The sequence below is a fragment of the Lissotriton vulgaris genome, chromosome 5 (genome assembly GCF_964263255.1).
Source record: "Lissotriton vulgaris chromosome 5, aLisVul1.2, whole genome shotgun sequence".
Lineage (NCBI taxonomy): Eukaryota > Metazoa > Chordata > Amphibia > Caudata > Salamandridae > Lissotriton > Lissotriton vulgaris.
In genome coordinates this window covers 1,135,905,059-1,135,921,054 of record NC_141693.1, presented here as the reverse complement: position 1 = coordinate 1,135,921,054, position 15,996 = coordinate 1,135,905,059, and the positions used below count along the sequence as shown (strand labels likewise).

Below are 15,996 nucleotides of genomic sequence, written 5' to 3'. Positions count from 1 at the left end.
ACCCAGCAAGAGTGCTAAGACCATGAGAAGCATAAATATATTGCTGAATTGCAACTCTGAATTTACTGTGTACTGCCTAGAGCATCCTTGCATGAAAAAATACATTGGTAGCACTGTAAATGCTACTAAGAAGTGAGTGCTAGAACACATGCAGGCAATAACTAAAAGAGATAAAACGTATCCAGTGGCACGCCACTTTGAGGAATGTCACTCAAGGAACTGTTATCTTCTAACTTTTTACTGCTTGGACCAAATATCCAAAAATGAGAGAGGGGGTAACAGGGTCAGGAGATTACGTGCCCTAGAATCCAGGTACATCATTGAAATGGGCACTATGTCCCCGAAGGGCCTGAATAATGATGAAGAGCTATGGTCCCATTTGGAATAAATTCCAAGCACTGGAGTTCATGACTGTATATATTTACACTATCGTAAACCATGGGGTATTCTTATAGCTTTCTCCCTCTTTTTAATAAGTCTATGTAATGACATACCTTTCAGATTGGAGAAGTCTTGTGGTATGCCCTGTTTAAATCATTGAGGTAAATAGATGGAGGATGCTGTCTGCCTGTTACCTGAAGTATCTACACTTTGTATATAAGAATCTAGTAACATTTAGTTATTTATTTTGTAAGTCTTATTGATATAATTTTTGTATTTTCCTGAGGGATATAATTGGGGGTTACACTCCTTCACCTGCTAGATAAAATTTAAAAGATAGGAATTCGATTAGAAAAATCATTGTGTGCTCCATTCTGACAATGTATAACAACATTAGTATGAAGATGAACTTTGCCTCCTCCGTTCCACATTCAACTAAGCCCATTCAGGGCTTAATGGTTTGTTAGTATAAGTCCCATTTCTTCAGAAATTGTGGTGCAAAAACATAGATTTTATATAAATAATCAGAAAAATAATTGCACACACTATACTGTTGTCTTTATACATTATAGACATTTGGGTAAAACTTAAGACTAATGGAAAGAGTAGCAAATAGACGCTTCTCTTCTTTTTTTCTCTCTATTTTTCAAAAGACCATTTTGATCAACATATTTCTTTAATGTTGAAATTGGGACATTATATGTTTTGTTTGAGATATAACGAATAAGATAACACCGTGGACACATTCTTTTTAATTACACTGCACTGCATGTTAAGATGACCGACATGAAATCACAGCATAGAGCATCTTTTTTGCCATCTTCTATGTTTACTATTTTCTTTCCAATTGCACTTTTACTTTTTTACTTTAAAATGGTGGTACTTTATTCAAGCCTTTGACATTGACAAATCCAGAGCAGCAAAACGCGTCTGTCAACCCCGAGGGGGAGGTGGGGGGGGGTCCAGAAATAAAATAAACACATCATTTTTCACGGACCTGCTTGTGAGTGTGCTCCTGCTTGTTGTCGGCTGAGAGTGGATTTATTGCTGACCTTGCTTTGGTTCTACAACGTGGCTCACCACCATGTCCAGAAAGCACAGGTGTGTGGTGCGATGGCGGTGGAAAACTTTGCTTCTATCTATATATATAATATATATAGATATATACACACACACATATATATATATATGTATATACACATATATTTTCACTGAAAAAAACAAAGGTTACAGGGACATCACTGCTTATGACATCACTCATGACATGGTCAGTGACATCACAGTGCATTTTGGGGATGTAAGTTATAGTTAGCAGAGGTAATTATAGCTGCTGAATTTCACAGGTTTTGTACGAGTGAAATCTCAGCCTAACTATAACATGCCTGTAACCTTTGTTTTTTTCAGTGAATGTCTAAGGTTTTTTAAATTCTTTTTCCTAACTACAATTCCCTGTAACCTTTGTTTTTTTTAGGTGGATTTCTATGGTTGTTTAACTAGTTGTCGTGTTTGCAGAGTAGTGGAGAATGGGGGAGCGGTACCTCCGACCAGCTCGCAGGAATCCCTCTGTAAGGGACTTACTGGAGGTAACACGAGGGCTTCTTGGCCTCCAAGGTCCCTCAGCAGCTAAGGGGCCTTCATCCCCCAAGCAGTAGTGCACCAGTAGGCACGTTTGCAGAGTGATGAAGAAAGGGGACATGCATGGCCTCCGAAGTCCTTAGCAATCATACTCTGTGGGACTTACTGTAAGTAACAGGAGGGCTTGTTGGCCCTCAAGGACCCTCTGGAGCCAAGGGGACTTAATCCCCAACCAGCAGTGCGCCAGGACCAAGAACGGCCCTCGATGGCGGCCTAGTGGCCTCCCTCCCATTTATTATAATGCACTTTGGCCCCTGGTAGGTGGTGGTGCCCAGGCCTGGTGGTGGGAGGGGGGAAAAGTGGGGGGGGTGGTGGTCAATGAGCCCCTCCTTATCAAAAATGATCTTGGTTGAAGTGTTGACAGCCAATCAAATTTCAGAAGGATCTGCGAGTCCACTGCAATGACTTGTGTCCCCAGATATCTATATTTTTTTAACTTGCACATCTCTGAAACTACTGAACGGATTTACACGATGTCACAAAATACACGCTTACTGGACCAACATCTAGCTTTCTACTAAATTTGCAGTCATTCTGTTCAACAGTTTGGGTTGTAGTCGTGTTCAAAAAATGAAAATTCCCCATAGACATAACATAGGGTAAAAACGTTTTGGGACACCCCTTTTTATCTCGGCCCCTGCCTGACGGATACGCTCGAAACTTTCAACACAGCAGCTGAACCAAACAGAGGACGTGTATTTTTAAATTTTAGACGTGTGGGTGAACCATCCTAATAAACAGTGACCCTGGGTAAATGGAATCTGTGTGTGTGTGTGTCTGTCTCTCTGAGAGAGAGAGAGATTCCATATACCACACTAAGGGCAGGCATATGCAATGAGATTGTACTTGGAGTCCGCTTAATAACGAGGAGGCTATCTCTCTCTCTCAGAGAGAGAGAGAGAGAGAGATAGCCTCCTCGTTATTAAGGGACTCCAAGTACAATCTCATTGCATATGCCTGCCCTTAGTGTGTTCAGTTTTATGTATTAAATAAAAAAGGGGGGAAGAGAAGATTAAGAAAAACAATTGGATATAAAAGCAAACCTTAGTCATAAAAGCCGTTAAAATGTTCCCAGATAATTTCAAACTTCTGTAGTCACCTTGTCAGTCAAAAGTCTTTTCCATACTAGTCCACATTACACATAATGTTGCATTTTTATTTGTAAAGTCCACCTTCATCAATGAGTATTATGCAGCTGATTAACAAATGCTGTTTTCTACTTACCTTGGTGGTGCTCATACACAGTATTTAAGTCTTTATGCCAAGTATCAACCCTGTGGCTTGTACATCCAAGACCATAGAATTGCCTTTTCGGTATTTGCTAATGTTTGGTAGACACATTTGCGTTGTATCATTCATTTTCCTGGGTAATTGTTAACAGAATTATCAGCAGATGTCTGCCAAAGATTCTGGGTAGCAGCTCCCTGATGCTGCAAATTGTATTTTTGTTGTTCCTACCAATTTGTCCAGATCAATCCTAGTCAAGTAAATGTGGGGTATCTTTCAGCATCCCGAAGCATGTATACTGCGAAGTATTCCTTGACTTGAATGCAGGAGAACTGAACAGAATACATAGTATGTCCATATGTCACAGTTGACAAAGCTGTGCTGAGAAGCCTGTGACCCAGCTGCAGTGCATTCACTCAACACTCTATATCTGGACCAACTCTCCTGCTTCAGAACACCAAAAGCGACTTTTGAGAAGGATCCGTCCATGACATTTTTGAGTCAATACAGTCAATACAGCTGGGTTAAAGAAACCTAGGGCCTGACACACATGCTCACGTAGAGAGTGCACATAGCACTTCTCCTTCCTCCTCCATTGGCACCGCCCCTCTCTACTGCACACTGGCTCAGCCAGCAGCTGAAAAATACACCGATAATGATTACATTTTTTTTTAGGTCTCGGCTAAGCGCGCGGAAGCGCGTTCTCGCTGAGAACCTTTTGTTGCCGTGTCTGCTTTCCAGGAGACAATCCTGGGCGCGCGCAGGCGATTTCAAACTGGCACGCGCACAAGTACGAGCACTGCGCGAAGCTCCAACACAACACACGCATGCGCATACACAGAAACACACACACAAGCGCACACACACGCACATACATACAGACCCCCCCACGCATACACACACACACTCGCGCGCACCCACACACACGAGTGCACCCCCCCCCCCTTTTGAACTTACTGTGGCAATCTCGGGGGACTCCGCTCTCAGCACGCGGCAGGGGCAAGCACCGGGCATGTGCCTCGTGCCCCCTCCGCAGAGTTGACGCTGCGGCTTTTGCCAGCTCCTTTTGCGGGGCTCCCTCTTGGTCAAGGGAGCCCCGCAACACTTGCTCAACCTCCTGCTGGAGGCCCCGGGGTTCTCCACCGCTTTCGGGAGCCCCGGGCCGCAAGACGCATTTACTCCGCCTGCCTCCTCTTTTGGTCCGGACGCGGCCCTGCCCCAGTCACAGGCGACCTTGCCTGACTTCCGGTGCGGCCGCGGTGGGATTCCGGGGGCATTTTCTGCCACACAGGCCTCCACTAAATGCCTGAACTGGTGTGCACCTGTGTCAAAATGCTCATGGCCCGTTGTCAACAAGCCCGGTGTGATAGCTGATTGTACAGCTGCGTCTCTCTTTATCCACGCTGGGTGGGGGCGCTGGCCATTCAAATATTCATCTGTGTAGGTGTGAGAAGCGCATATAATGATCCCGGCTGAGTAAACATGCGCACACTTTGTGGTACCTACCATTGCCGGTGCACACTGCTTGATTTGCACATGTTCAGGATACCTGCATGCACTGGGTCTGCAAATGTGAGAATGCATACAGTCACAACTGGCACAACGTAAGTTTGCGTTTGTGAGTTGAGTTAGCACCTCTCTAGCCCTGAGCATGCTGTGTGTCTATGAGGCATGCGCACACTGGGTGTGTCTGTAAGCGTGTACTGGCTGAGCGTACGCACTATGTGCCCGAGTGTGAGCAGAGCCAGATCTGTTCATAGTAGGTGTGCATATACAGTCCAAAAACTAACAAACAGCAGGAGTGTGACAGTAAGTGTGCATTAACTCAGCTCTGTTCATATTAGGTATGGCCCATTTTACAGGCAGATATTTGTTACTGTCATCTTGCACTGTTCTGTTTTTAATGAGGAGGCATGTCATGTCCATAGAATAAAGTTGTAAAAAGGAGGGCATTCCATCCTATTTTAAGTCACTTTTTCTGTTTTGTTGCACCCTTTTTCAAACCATCAAAGATCAGTCATTACGGATGTTTCATTAATGTTGGTGGACCAAATCCCAAGATATCAACACTGTGCGGTTCAGTCCCTATGATCAGGGGACTAGCCTTCCACACACCAGGGTTTGGCCAGATGATATGACTGATCATTAAGTCTCTTTTGATGGAAACCCTATATCACCGGTTTTGGACTGGTCAGCCACTTATGAATATTCTATAATGTATCGATCTTCTTTGCAGTTTGAGTCCACTCCTCTTTATTCATTTTTTCATTCTTTCACTATCTTCGTGATTTACACACGTTGAGATCTAGTCGACTCAGTATTGATAGTGTAGCTTTAATAGTTAGCGAATAGACCCCCTGTGTTTCTTATGTTATACATATTAGGTATGTGCCTGAGTGTGCGCCACCCCAACACTGCCCTGTTTGGAAGCATACATACAGCCACAAGAGTTTCATACAGTAGGTAGTTCACATGGGTGCACACTGCTGATATACTTACATGCCCTAGGTGCTGTATTACACCATGCCTGCATTACGAGTTTGTCTCTGATTTTGCACTACCCTGTCTCTACACATAATGTGTGTGTCTGATTGCGCACACAGCCAGTGGGACAGGGGATTAGCACTGCACATGCCTATATTTTACAGCAAAGGAGGTGATCATCCATGTCACTCTTTGGAAACCCATTTCATGATTCTAGTATACATTTGTGGAAGTGGAGTGATCCCACATAAAGGCCTCTTGGTCCTCTTAATAATTCTTAATGTTCTGCATTGTGTTCAGCTTCGCACTATGGCACAAAAGTGAGCCAGCCGTGCCTAGCGTGTACTCGCTGTACATCCTCCAGTACACATTCCTATGTTTAGACAGCAGCACAGACATCAGACATGCAAGCGCGTTCTTTTTAAAAACTAAAACATAAATAAAAATAATGTCATAAGCAATGCCGATAGCTCTAACTTTAACAATGCCGAGACCATTGCATTGTAAATGCTTGTTAGCTGCTGGCTCTGAGCCAGTGGGACAACGCTCCTCTGCCATTGTGGAAGAGCCACCCCTGTTTTGAGCCAGTTGGAGCCCCGGTTTCCACTGTCTGCTCAGAACCCCAACTCCTAATTTTGGGCTGTGCAGTTGGAGTTCAGCAATTCCAAAGACTCCTTTTACACTCAGCTCTAATTCCTTTGATCGCTCTCCCAGTCCTGCAGATGCGCTCCTTGCACTTAGTCTCCGACTCCCAAGCATGCCAACACTCAATGTCTAGATCTACCAGGTCGTTTACCGAGTAATCATGTTTTGTTTGTTTGAGCACCATTGAATGCTCTTCCTCTAAAGTTTATAGCTCCAAACTGGAATTTACAAAAAGTTCCCACTTTATTAGGCATCTTCATTTGCAGTAGTATTCTCTGTTATCGTTTCTCTGCTGCCCATGATTTCATTTAATTCTGCTTTGAGATGGTTGTTCTGTGTATCCAACAATATTTTTCTACATGAAAAAAGAATTACTCCGTTGATGGGTAAAACCTGTCCTGATAAACCTGGTTCTTAATATATAATAGATTGCGTTTGTTCACATTTAGCATGCTGTTGCTGCAGATTAAATGCCTATCTTTCTCTGTGTCGTTTTGCTTTTAATGTAGACGGACCGATTGCTAAAAGAGGAGCAGCTGCGACAGCAGGAGGGTCAAACGCTGCAGTTTGAGTTGACGTCTCGGCAGAAAGAAATAGGCGCGCTGAGCACCCAGGTAGAAGAACTGAAAGACGAACTAACCACCCAGAAGCGTAAACATGCTGTCAATCTTAAGGATCTCGCCAAGCAGCTTCAGCAAGGTTGACACATTTCTAAATATCGTACTGTGTGTACATTGCATGTAGTTCTTGTAGGGCTTTTACCATCTCTTTCCAGGGAACCTTACTTTGCCAATTATGAAAATTCAGTTACAGAAATGTATAAGCTTTAGGCTTTGTGAGGATGCATTACTCTGACTTACACTGGTGTGAATAATAGTTATATCATAGGTCCCTTCCCAGGGTGTGTTAATGGGGAATATGACTCGTTATTTTGCATGCAATTAGTTTGCATGCCATTAGTACGTGTTTTTTTCTTAGCATTAATTACGCAAGTTTTTAGTTTGATACCATTACATTGAAAGTGTTAATATATGCAAACTAAAAACTTGCCTAGTAAAAAAAACAAACACATACACTAAACCACACATCCAAAAGTTAGAAACACTACCAAAACCCACAAAAAGTACACTACCCTAAACTACTAAAACATCACTACACTACCCTAAAACACTATCCCCCGCACGACCCTGCCCCCAGTCCTGTCCCAACTCCCAAACACTACCCTGCACGACCCCGACACTACCCTAAACCCTAAAACACTACCCTACACTACACTAACACCAGAACACTACCCTAAAACACTACCCCCAGCACGACACTGCCCCTATCCTGTCCCTACTCCGAAACACTACCCTGTACGACACCCCAACGCTACCTTAAACCCTAAAACAGTACCCTACACTACACTACCATCAGAATACTACCCTAAACCCTAAAACACTACTCCCAGCACGACCCTGCCCCTACCCCAGTACTGTCCCTACTCCAAAGCACTACCCTGCACGATCCCAACCCTACACAAACACAAGTACACTACCCTGCAGGACCCCCAACACTACTCTAAACAAACACAAGTACACAACCATGCACAATCCTAGACAGCCGCTACAGGACCCTACACAGCCCCTCTTACATCTCTCTCCTCGTGGTTCCTCTCTTCACCTCCACGCTTAGTTCCAATCTTCTCCCCCTTCCTGCTTCCTCTGTCGTGGGCAGGCAGAATAAGGAGTCCCGAGGGCAGGCGCACGCCCCCCCACGACTTGCGCATGCAGCAGACCTTCTTCCTGAAAATGGACGCCCCCTCACTGACTACGCATGCGTTGTAACTACTTGCGCACTGAAGGCTACGCTTTGTTACATCGCATGCGTTGTAACACTTGCGTATTTATAGTATGCGGACTAATGTCCACGGAGTAATGGGTGCTAACGTTCAGAAGGGTTAGTGCATTAGAGATGGGCGGTGATTCACTGTTATGTGCGAGATAAATGGTGAAGGAGATAGTAGTCACCCTGATCGGCCAAGGCAGTAGCTGGACTTACTGGTTTTTGTTAGATGCTATTATAGTTGTTCCCTGAACTGTAGGAGTGAAGCGACAAACCAGCAATTATGTTAATCCATGGTTTTATGGCGCAGAAAGTGACGATATTATCTGATGCATAAACTTTCAGTTTTCATTCAATCCATGTAGAATTGTATAGTGGATAACCAAGTAACTATGGGGACTTTGGAAGGAATATATAAATGGTATAGTGGTTCCTTCAGTTTCCTTCATCCAGGCACCATCTACTGGCCAGAAAAGGAAGGGTAGGTGCTGAACAGGCTTATGTGTGAATCTGCATTAACCTGAGGTTTGCAGGTTAAAATTCTGTAAGTGAATCCTACGTACGTAGACAAGGCTGATAGAGTGATACAAGAGCTGTGGAGTATAATTGTATAATGTTACAAGACACAAGATAAGATGTTTTTGTTAAATAAATCCAATTCCTCATCCTTAGCTTAATTATGGAAGCTATTTTTCAAAACGTAATATCACCTGCATTCATTTTATTATGCCATGCAAACATGTTTACAAAAGTCCAGCATATAATTAAGAACACTAGACTCAGGAACCGATTTTAAAAAGACTACACCAAGTTGGCTTGTTTTTTACTTTTATGGTGTAGAGGTAAGCTTCTATCAGATTTGATATAATAATAATGTTTTTCTTTTATTGCTTACATGTTCAAGATATTAGTTTTAAATATAATGGATTTGTTCTGGGTCTTTGACAACAAGCATCCTGCAAAAGCATTTCTTGAGAATCCCGGGGAGAGGAGAGGTGGAACCTTCGGTGTTGCCCTTGATTGTCCTAAACATATCAGAGGAGACCCTTGCACATTGACCTACTTGATATATTTACAATGGGTTCTTGTTTGTCATGGTCCTGCCAGTTAACTTTATATTAAGCCATATAGTAACAAACTGAGTCCTAGTAAACTCTTCCTTTACACATTTCGTTCTTGTCCTGCAGTCGTGAAAAGAACTCTGCTTCCAAATGTCCTCTGAGAAAAGGGATGGGAGATTTCTCAGAGGCCCTCTAATGTTGACCAGCAGAATTGTGTGAATCTCCGTTTTATAAATTTTTGAAGGTACCCTTGAAACTGAAACCGCCATCAGCCCAGTTTCTTGATACCTTGTTTGGCACAAATCTTCTGCTGCTTCAAATGCTGCTGCTTTACAGAAAGAATGTCTGGTCTTGGATACCTTGATGGTCTTCATGCATCAGTAATCTGAAATGGACTATTTTAGGAGAATTGTGTGTTATCACTTAGCCCGCTAATTGGCCTGACCTTTAGGTATTGCCCGGTTTAGCACCCTAAGTTGCCAGACCTTTAAGCATTGCTCAGTTTAGCACCCTAAGTTGCCAGACCTTTAAGCATTGCTCAGTTTAGCACCCTAAGTTGCCTGACCTTTAAGCATTTCTCATTTTAGCTCATTGGGCACATCGCCCTTCTCAAATTGGCAAGGAATCTGACCCATCCTACGACTGATCCATTGTGGAAATTGATATCTTAAATCCTATCCAGTTTTACTTCACAGAGCAAGATTATTTCATGTGTCCTCTATCCTTCTGTGGACTGTGTCCTCAATCACTCTTTAGGCCCCAAAAAATGCTGGTAAAGACCAAAATCATAAAGGTAGTGTCCAAATGGTGATCTTCAGAGCACCTGAAGAACTCCAACAGTAAGAGTACCTCCCTGTTGTCCAGAGCTCCCATACTTCACTTGTCCCACCCACCATCATCCTGGTAAGGCACTATTTGCAACTTCCTTTGAAGATCCATCTGTGCATAAAGCTGTAGAAATTGCAGTGTCTTGAAAACACAGGGTAAATAGTGGTGCGGGGATTTAAAACGAACAATATTTGCTTGTACTGGAATGTATCTAAGTTTTGTGCATACATTGATTCTCACCCTCCAGCCATTGTAAAACCATGCAGCTTAGGGACCCACATTTCTGAGCACAGGACCATATACCTCTCAACATAAGATTTTGCTTAAAGACACATTTGAAGATATTGTTGCCACTTGCAAACAGTTTATTATGATGTCTTTAATCGTTAAGTGGTGCGCATAATAAGCTCTCTCATTGTATTGGATTGCTAGTTATTTATCATAAGCAACAAGTACCAGGGGTACAGCTTCTTGTCAAAGCATTAAATAAGCAAGGAAAAGTGACCATGAACATACAGCAATAGACCCATACATAATAATGTGAGTGTTGAAGATAGAAGGCTGCACAGCAAAGTGTCCAGAAGGTAGATGAGAGAATCTAGATGAGTAGACTGGCAGAGGTAGTGAAACAAGGAATTAAAAGAGGATGGAAGGGAGGAGGAATTCAGAGAGATGGCAAGAGGAAAGGCAGCTGAGTTCATGTAGTGTTCCAGTTCTGCAGGAGTTCTTTTAGGTAATGCTTAAAACTGATGAGATTTTTACTCAGTCTTACTTAAATAGTTGCTTCTGTATAGCTCATGTTGTTTAACTGTTCTGCCACCTTATATGGACCAGCGCTATTTGGGGTGAGCAGTTTGTAATCTGTATTGGAGCGCATGATGGGAGGTTTTCCATAGCTAGCTTTCCAAATTAAGCAGGTCAATCTGAAATGTTTCTGGTGACCCATGGTTAGCCAGGATAGTTGTGTTCAGAAGACACATGCATGATTTTTCTTGTGAGTGTGCATAATCAGTATACAAAAGTAAGCACATTAAGATACAAATAGGTGCATGTTTCTAGGATTCATATGATGATTAGAGTAGATTCGTTTTAAAGTGATAAAACTTGAAAATATGTACTAATATAGGTTCTGTGTCTGCTTCTTATGATTTTGTGCAAAGTACATAAAAGGAAGCAAGGGCTCCCTGGCGGTGATCAATGTGAAAATCTAACAAGATGATATTTCAGTCAAGAAAATAGTATAAAATATGAGGAGCTGACAACACCAAGTCCCACATGTACCCGTATTAGCAGTTACAGTTGCGGAGTGCCACAAGGGTCCTCCCTTAGCCCAACACTTTTTAATATTCATGTCTCCTCTTTACATCTCTAATTGGTTCCTACGGTTTCAACCTTACCTCCTACGCAGACGATACACAAATTGTGGTTGCTCTGCATCCTTGTCAGAGAGCAAGCATAGATAGTCGGTTTCATGACCGTATGGAGGCTGTAGGGAGGTGGATGGCCCAAAACTGTCTAAAACTTAACTCAAGTAAGACAGAGGTCATCGTGTTTGGAAATAACCTGCATTTCTGGGCCCCGAGTTGGTGGCCGGACACTCTGGGCACCCTCCCCACACCTACTAGGAAGATAAAGAATCTGAGTGATTATTGATGATGAGCTCAATATTAGTGATCAGATAAATGCTGTAGCTTCAATCACTTTTTACACTCTGAGAATAATTTAAAAAATTCTACACTTCCTGCCGGCAGACAGTAGGCGGACAGTTGTCACGGCACATATCATGTCTAGGCTAGATTACTGTAATGGTCTCTACCTAAACATACAAGAACATTTCATGAATAAGCTGCAATTGCTGCAAAATGCAGCCGCTAGATTGCTTACTGACACTCCCAAACTTATGCCTTTTTCTAATGAAGTAAAAAAACTCCACTGGCTGCCTGTGAGGAAAAGGGTGCACTTTAAGGCCCTGTGTACAGTGTACAAGGCTCTGCAGGGCACTGGCCCAGAATATCTTAAGCAGCGGCTGCAATGATACCAACCTATAAGAACACTGTGCTCCTTGGAGGCAAAGTTGGTATTAGTGCCAGCCACAAAAAAAGCTTCATGGGGTGGAAGAAGCTTTATAGCTTGTGCAGCAAGAGCTTGGAATGATCTCCCCTTTTACTTAAGAAACTCCACTGATCTGTTAATTTTTAGTAAGCAACTGAAAACTTGGCTTGTTAACTTATAATTCGTGTCTTTATCTTAATGCCCAGAAGAAAGCAGTTAGCGCCAGGACACCCTTGGGTAACCATTCGCGCTTTAGAAATACCAATAACATAACAGTTGCAAAGGCACCTTTAATGTAGGAAGGTGTGGTTTATACTCTGCTCTGGTGTGTTTGCTGCTGCAAATTCAGCCTCTTCTTGTCCTTCACTTTTCATTATTGTTATGTCATCAGTAATGTTGAGCTGGCATCAGGCTTCTTTTTCCAGTAATTCTGCGCACAGTCTTTTGCAGTAGATATAATATGCAGGGTTGATGGTAAAGGGAGTGCCTTTCCCCCCACTGGCCCTGTTCGTGCATATCCATCTCCAGTCCCCTGTAAGTGGACAGAGATGATATATCACTAAGGAGCAGAAAAGCAGTTTAGATCACAGAGGGTACCAAAGTTCCTACAAATCAGAGTTCTGAGATTTAAATCAAGCCAGAATCCTAGGGCCCCAAGATCTCTGGAGGTGATCCTTTTGATGTGGGAGATGCTGTGAGAGTTTTTTGGGGCAAAGTTAGAACTTGTGCATTTACTCCAAGCTTGTGCCAAGATCCTTAAAGCACATTTAGACTCTCTCTGTAGCTTGTGAACTTTTCATGTTGAGAACAGTGTTTTGCAGATTCTGCCTTGTCAAAACTCTGGTTTGTGGTACTTCTGCTTCATGCTTGTGCATCCTACCACTGGTGTTATAGGACTTAATGACATTACATTTGAAATCCTAGACACTATTCTTAGATCTTTGGATTTAAGGTAACCTAAATTGAGACATTTCAGTTGTAACTTGAAACAATAAATATTTAGTTTGTAATCTTTCTTACTTAGTTGAGCTATTTTTGTAACATCTGTGTTATTTTACAGCACGGAGGAAGCTAGATCAGATGGAAAATGGCAACTATGATAAGGAAGTGAGCAGCATGGGAAGCCGTTCCAGTTCGTCAGGTAACTTAGCATGTATTAGTCTAATTTTATGGTCATTTCTCTCACCTTGATGAAAAATGTGTTGATAATCACAAGCTTTGCAATCATTTCATCATTACATTTTTCATTGTGATTGGAATTTTAATGGGCACAGTGACCAACAAGTGATTGGAAAATTACCATCGAGCATTTATGATGTCCTCTAAAGTAAGGGTGCTCTTAACCATATTCAGTGGCTGTAGCACAGCTTAGTATACTCAAGCTTATCAATCCAGTTATTTTATGCATCGTCTTTGAGTCTGCATTGGCTTTCAGTTTAGAAAATTCTTATTTTGAGACTAAAGTATTGGGGCAACCTCAACTTACTTTACTTAAGTAAAATGTGGTAAAGACCAGAACTCCTGGCATATGTTGAATTGTGGTTTCTGATGGATTCTGATTGCTGTAGATTCTTCACTTCATGATTGCCAAGAATGGAATGTATCCTGAAACCTTTTACCTCAGCAATAGCTCTTTAGCATTTTCAGGTGGCACTATGCTGCTTTAGCCACAGCATCATCTGCTCCGGATGTGACGACTTCACAGTGTATATACATATACACACACACACACAAACACGCTCACTCACGCACATAGATACTTACAGGACAGGTGATGCACCCACTGACATCAGCTCTTCAATGTTGGTCCAGATCTTTCTATGTCTCAACAACAACATTCCTTAATATTTTGAGAGCAATCAGGTTAAATGTTGAACACTAACGTCTACAGTGCTGCAAAAATTTACCCTTATCAGATCTGTGTGATAACTGCATCAGGTGTCTTGGATCCAACATTCTTCAGTCGCCCAACATGGACCGGTCCCTTATGGAATGTTCCTGGAAAAGACAAAAAAATCATAGGAAAGATGTACTTTTCTTTCTCGAGAAAGCGGTCCTTCTCCTTGGAACATTCAAAATCTCTGACGTACTGTTCCCAGATGAAGGGTTCTTCCTCTTCTTCAGAGCCCATTCCAGTTTTACTTACTTCTGCTGACTCAGATGTCAGATGGAGGCCTTTCGACTACGTATGCTTGCGATCTTCAGGGGACCCCACAATTCTCTGGGCTCTCCTCCAAGAGTGTGAGGGTGTCTGATCCCATGGGTTCAACGCTTCCTGCAGCTTCTGCCCTGTCACCCCACCTGGCTTGGCATCGCTTCTAAGGAACCAAATGACTCTGTAAGGGAGGGTCAGGAATGGGCTGCACACGGTGTCTGGGTAAAGCGGGTTTTATTTTTACATACAACTTCTTTTTCCTTAAAGTCAGTCTCTCTTTAGCAAACTCAGCAGTATCCGTGGTGCCGGCTGGTGTGAGTTCTATCTTCCAGGACTGTCTTGGTCTGGATGGCGCTTCTCCCCAAGGGGCCTCTCTCGCAGGGTTTCCGGGAGACAAATAAAACAAAAGAAAAGGACTGATTACTTTCTAGTCCTCTAATTGATACTTCAGGGGACCCAGGGAGTGAGGGACACCTTCTTGTGTTTAGGCTTTACCGCGTAATAGTGCAATGATGTGAGGAAGGGTATTTTACAGGGTAGGGGGGTGTGCAGGATATCTAGGAGGTAGAGGACCTTTTTACTGCGGGAAGATACCCCCGCCGTCCCACCCAGCTCGAGAACCTGTCCCGTACCTGTCGGAGCCACACTCCTCCCTCGGGAGTGTGGCACGGCGCAGCGCGGTCCCGTTGGCCTCCTGGCTCGTCTTCTTCGGCAAGCAGCGCTTCGCCTTCCCCAGCTTCGTCTGCTTCTCGTCCTGGTTTGGCGTTCTCCTCTTCTCCTTCCCGGCGTTCTTCCTCCGCGTCTTCCTCTCCTCGTCGCCCTCCAAGTCCGGTGACGTCACACGCCAACTCCTGATGTTCCGGCTTCTTATCCAATGCGAGGAAGGAAACGTCACGATGGGCTGTACCTACGTCCGTGTCGTTCTGCCAGTTAAAGGGGCCTGCCTGTATTTCGTCTGGAGGTATTCGCCACGAACAGTGCTCGTCCTGTGAGGAAGGATTAAGTATTTCTTCATCATTAAAAGACCACCAGTCCATTTCCTTGTTACTTTCCTGATTACCAGTCACCTGGTTACACTCCTCCCCCCCTTGTTTCTCCCGTTCGGGGAGAATAGGTGATCTAGATAAAAAGTCTGCATTAGCATTGTCTCTTCCCTTACGGTGTTTTATCACAAAGGAAAATGGTTGAAGAAACAAGGACCATCTGAGGACTCTCGGATTTTGTGAGGTGTTCTTTTGCATCCACTGTAATGGAGCGTGGTCAGTATAGAGCACAAAGGGACGGCCTTCCAGATAATACCGCAGTTTATCCACGGCCCACCTAATAGCTAGGCATTCTCGTTCAATTGTCGGATATTTTCTTTCCCGGGGATGTAACTTGTGGATGAGGAACAATATAGGGTGTTCTTTTCCATCCTCCCCCTCCTGTGACAACACCGCCCCTATTCCCACCTCAGAGGAATCGGTGGCTAAAGAAAATGTTTTGGTGTAGTTAGGAGGTATAAGTACTGGATTCGTTGTTATAGCTTGTTTTAGTGCATCGAACGCCTCCCTAGCTTCCCTTGAAGGATGACTCAGTGGAGAGGGCTTAGCTGCCTTACTTAGTAAGTCTGTCAAGGGACTGGTTGTAGCTGCAAAGTTCTCGATAAAGCGTCTGTAGTACCCTATTAGGCCTAGGAATCCCCTTAGGTCTCGTTTGGTGGAC

At 43.4% G+C, this 15,996-nt stretch overlaps 1 protein-coding gene across 11 annotated transcripts in view; it reads left to right on the top strand.

Annotated features, from left to right (window-relative positions):
• Positions 1–15,996, top strand: part of CCDC186 (coiled-coil domain containing 186) — a 662,916-nt gene that overhangs the window by 420,642 nt on the left and 226,278 nt on the right. For all 11 annotated transcript variants that reach the window (XM_086922872.1, XM_086922870.1, XM_086922871.1 and 8 more), the window contains exons 12-13: positions 6,882–7,071; positions 13,198–13,278. In XM_086922872.1, coding sequence (XP_086778998.1) covers positions 6,882–7,071; positions 13,198–13,278 — 271 coding nt within the window. The remainder of the gene's footprint in view (positions 1–6,881; positions 7,072–13,197; positions 13,279–15,996) is intronic.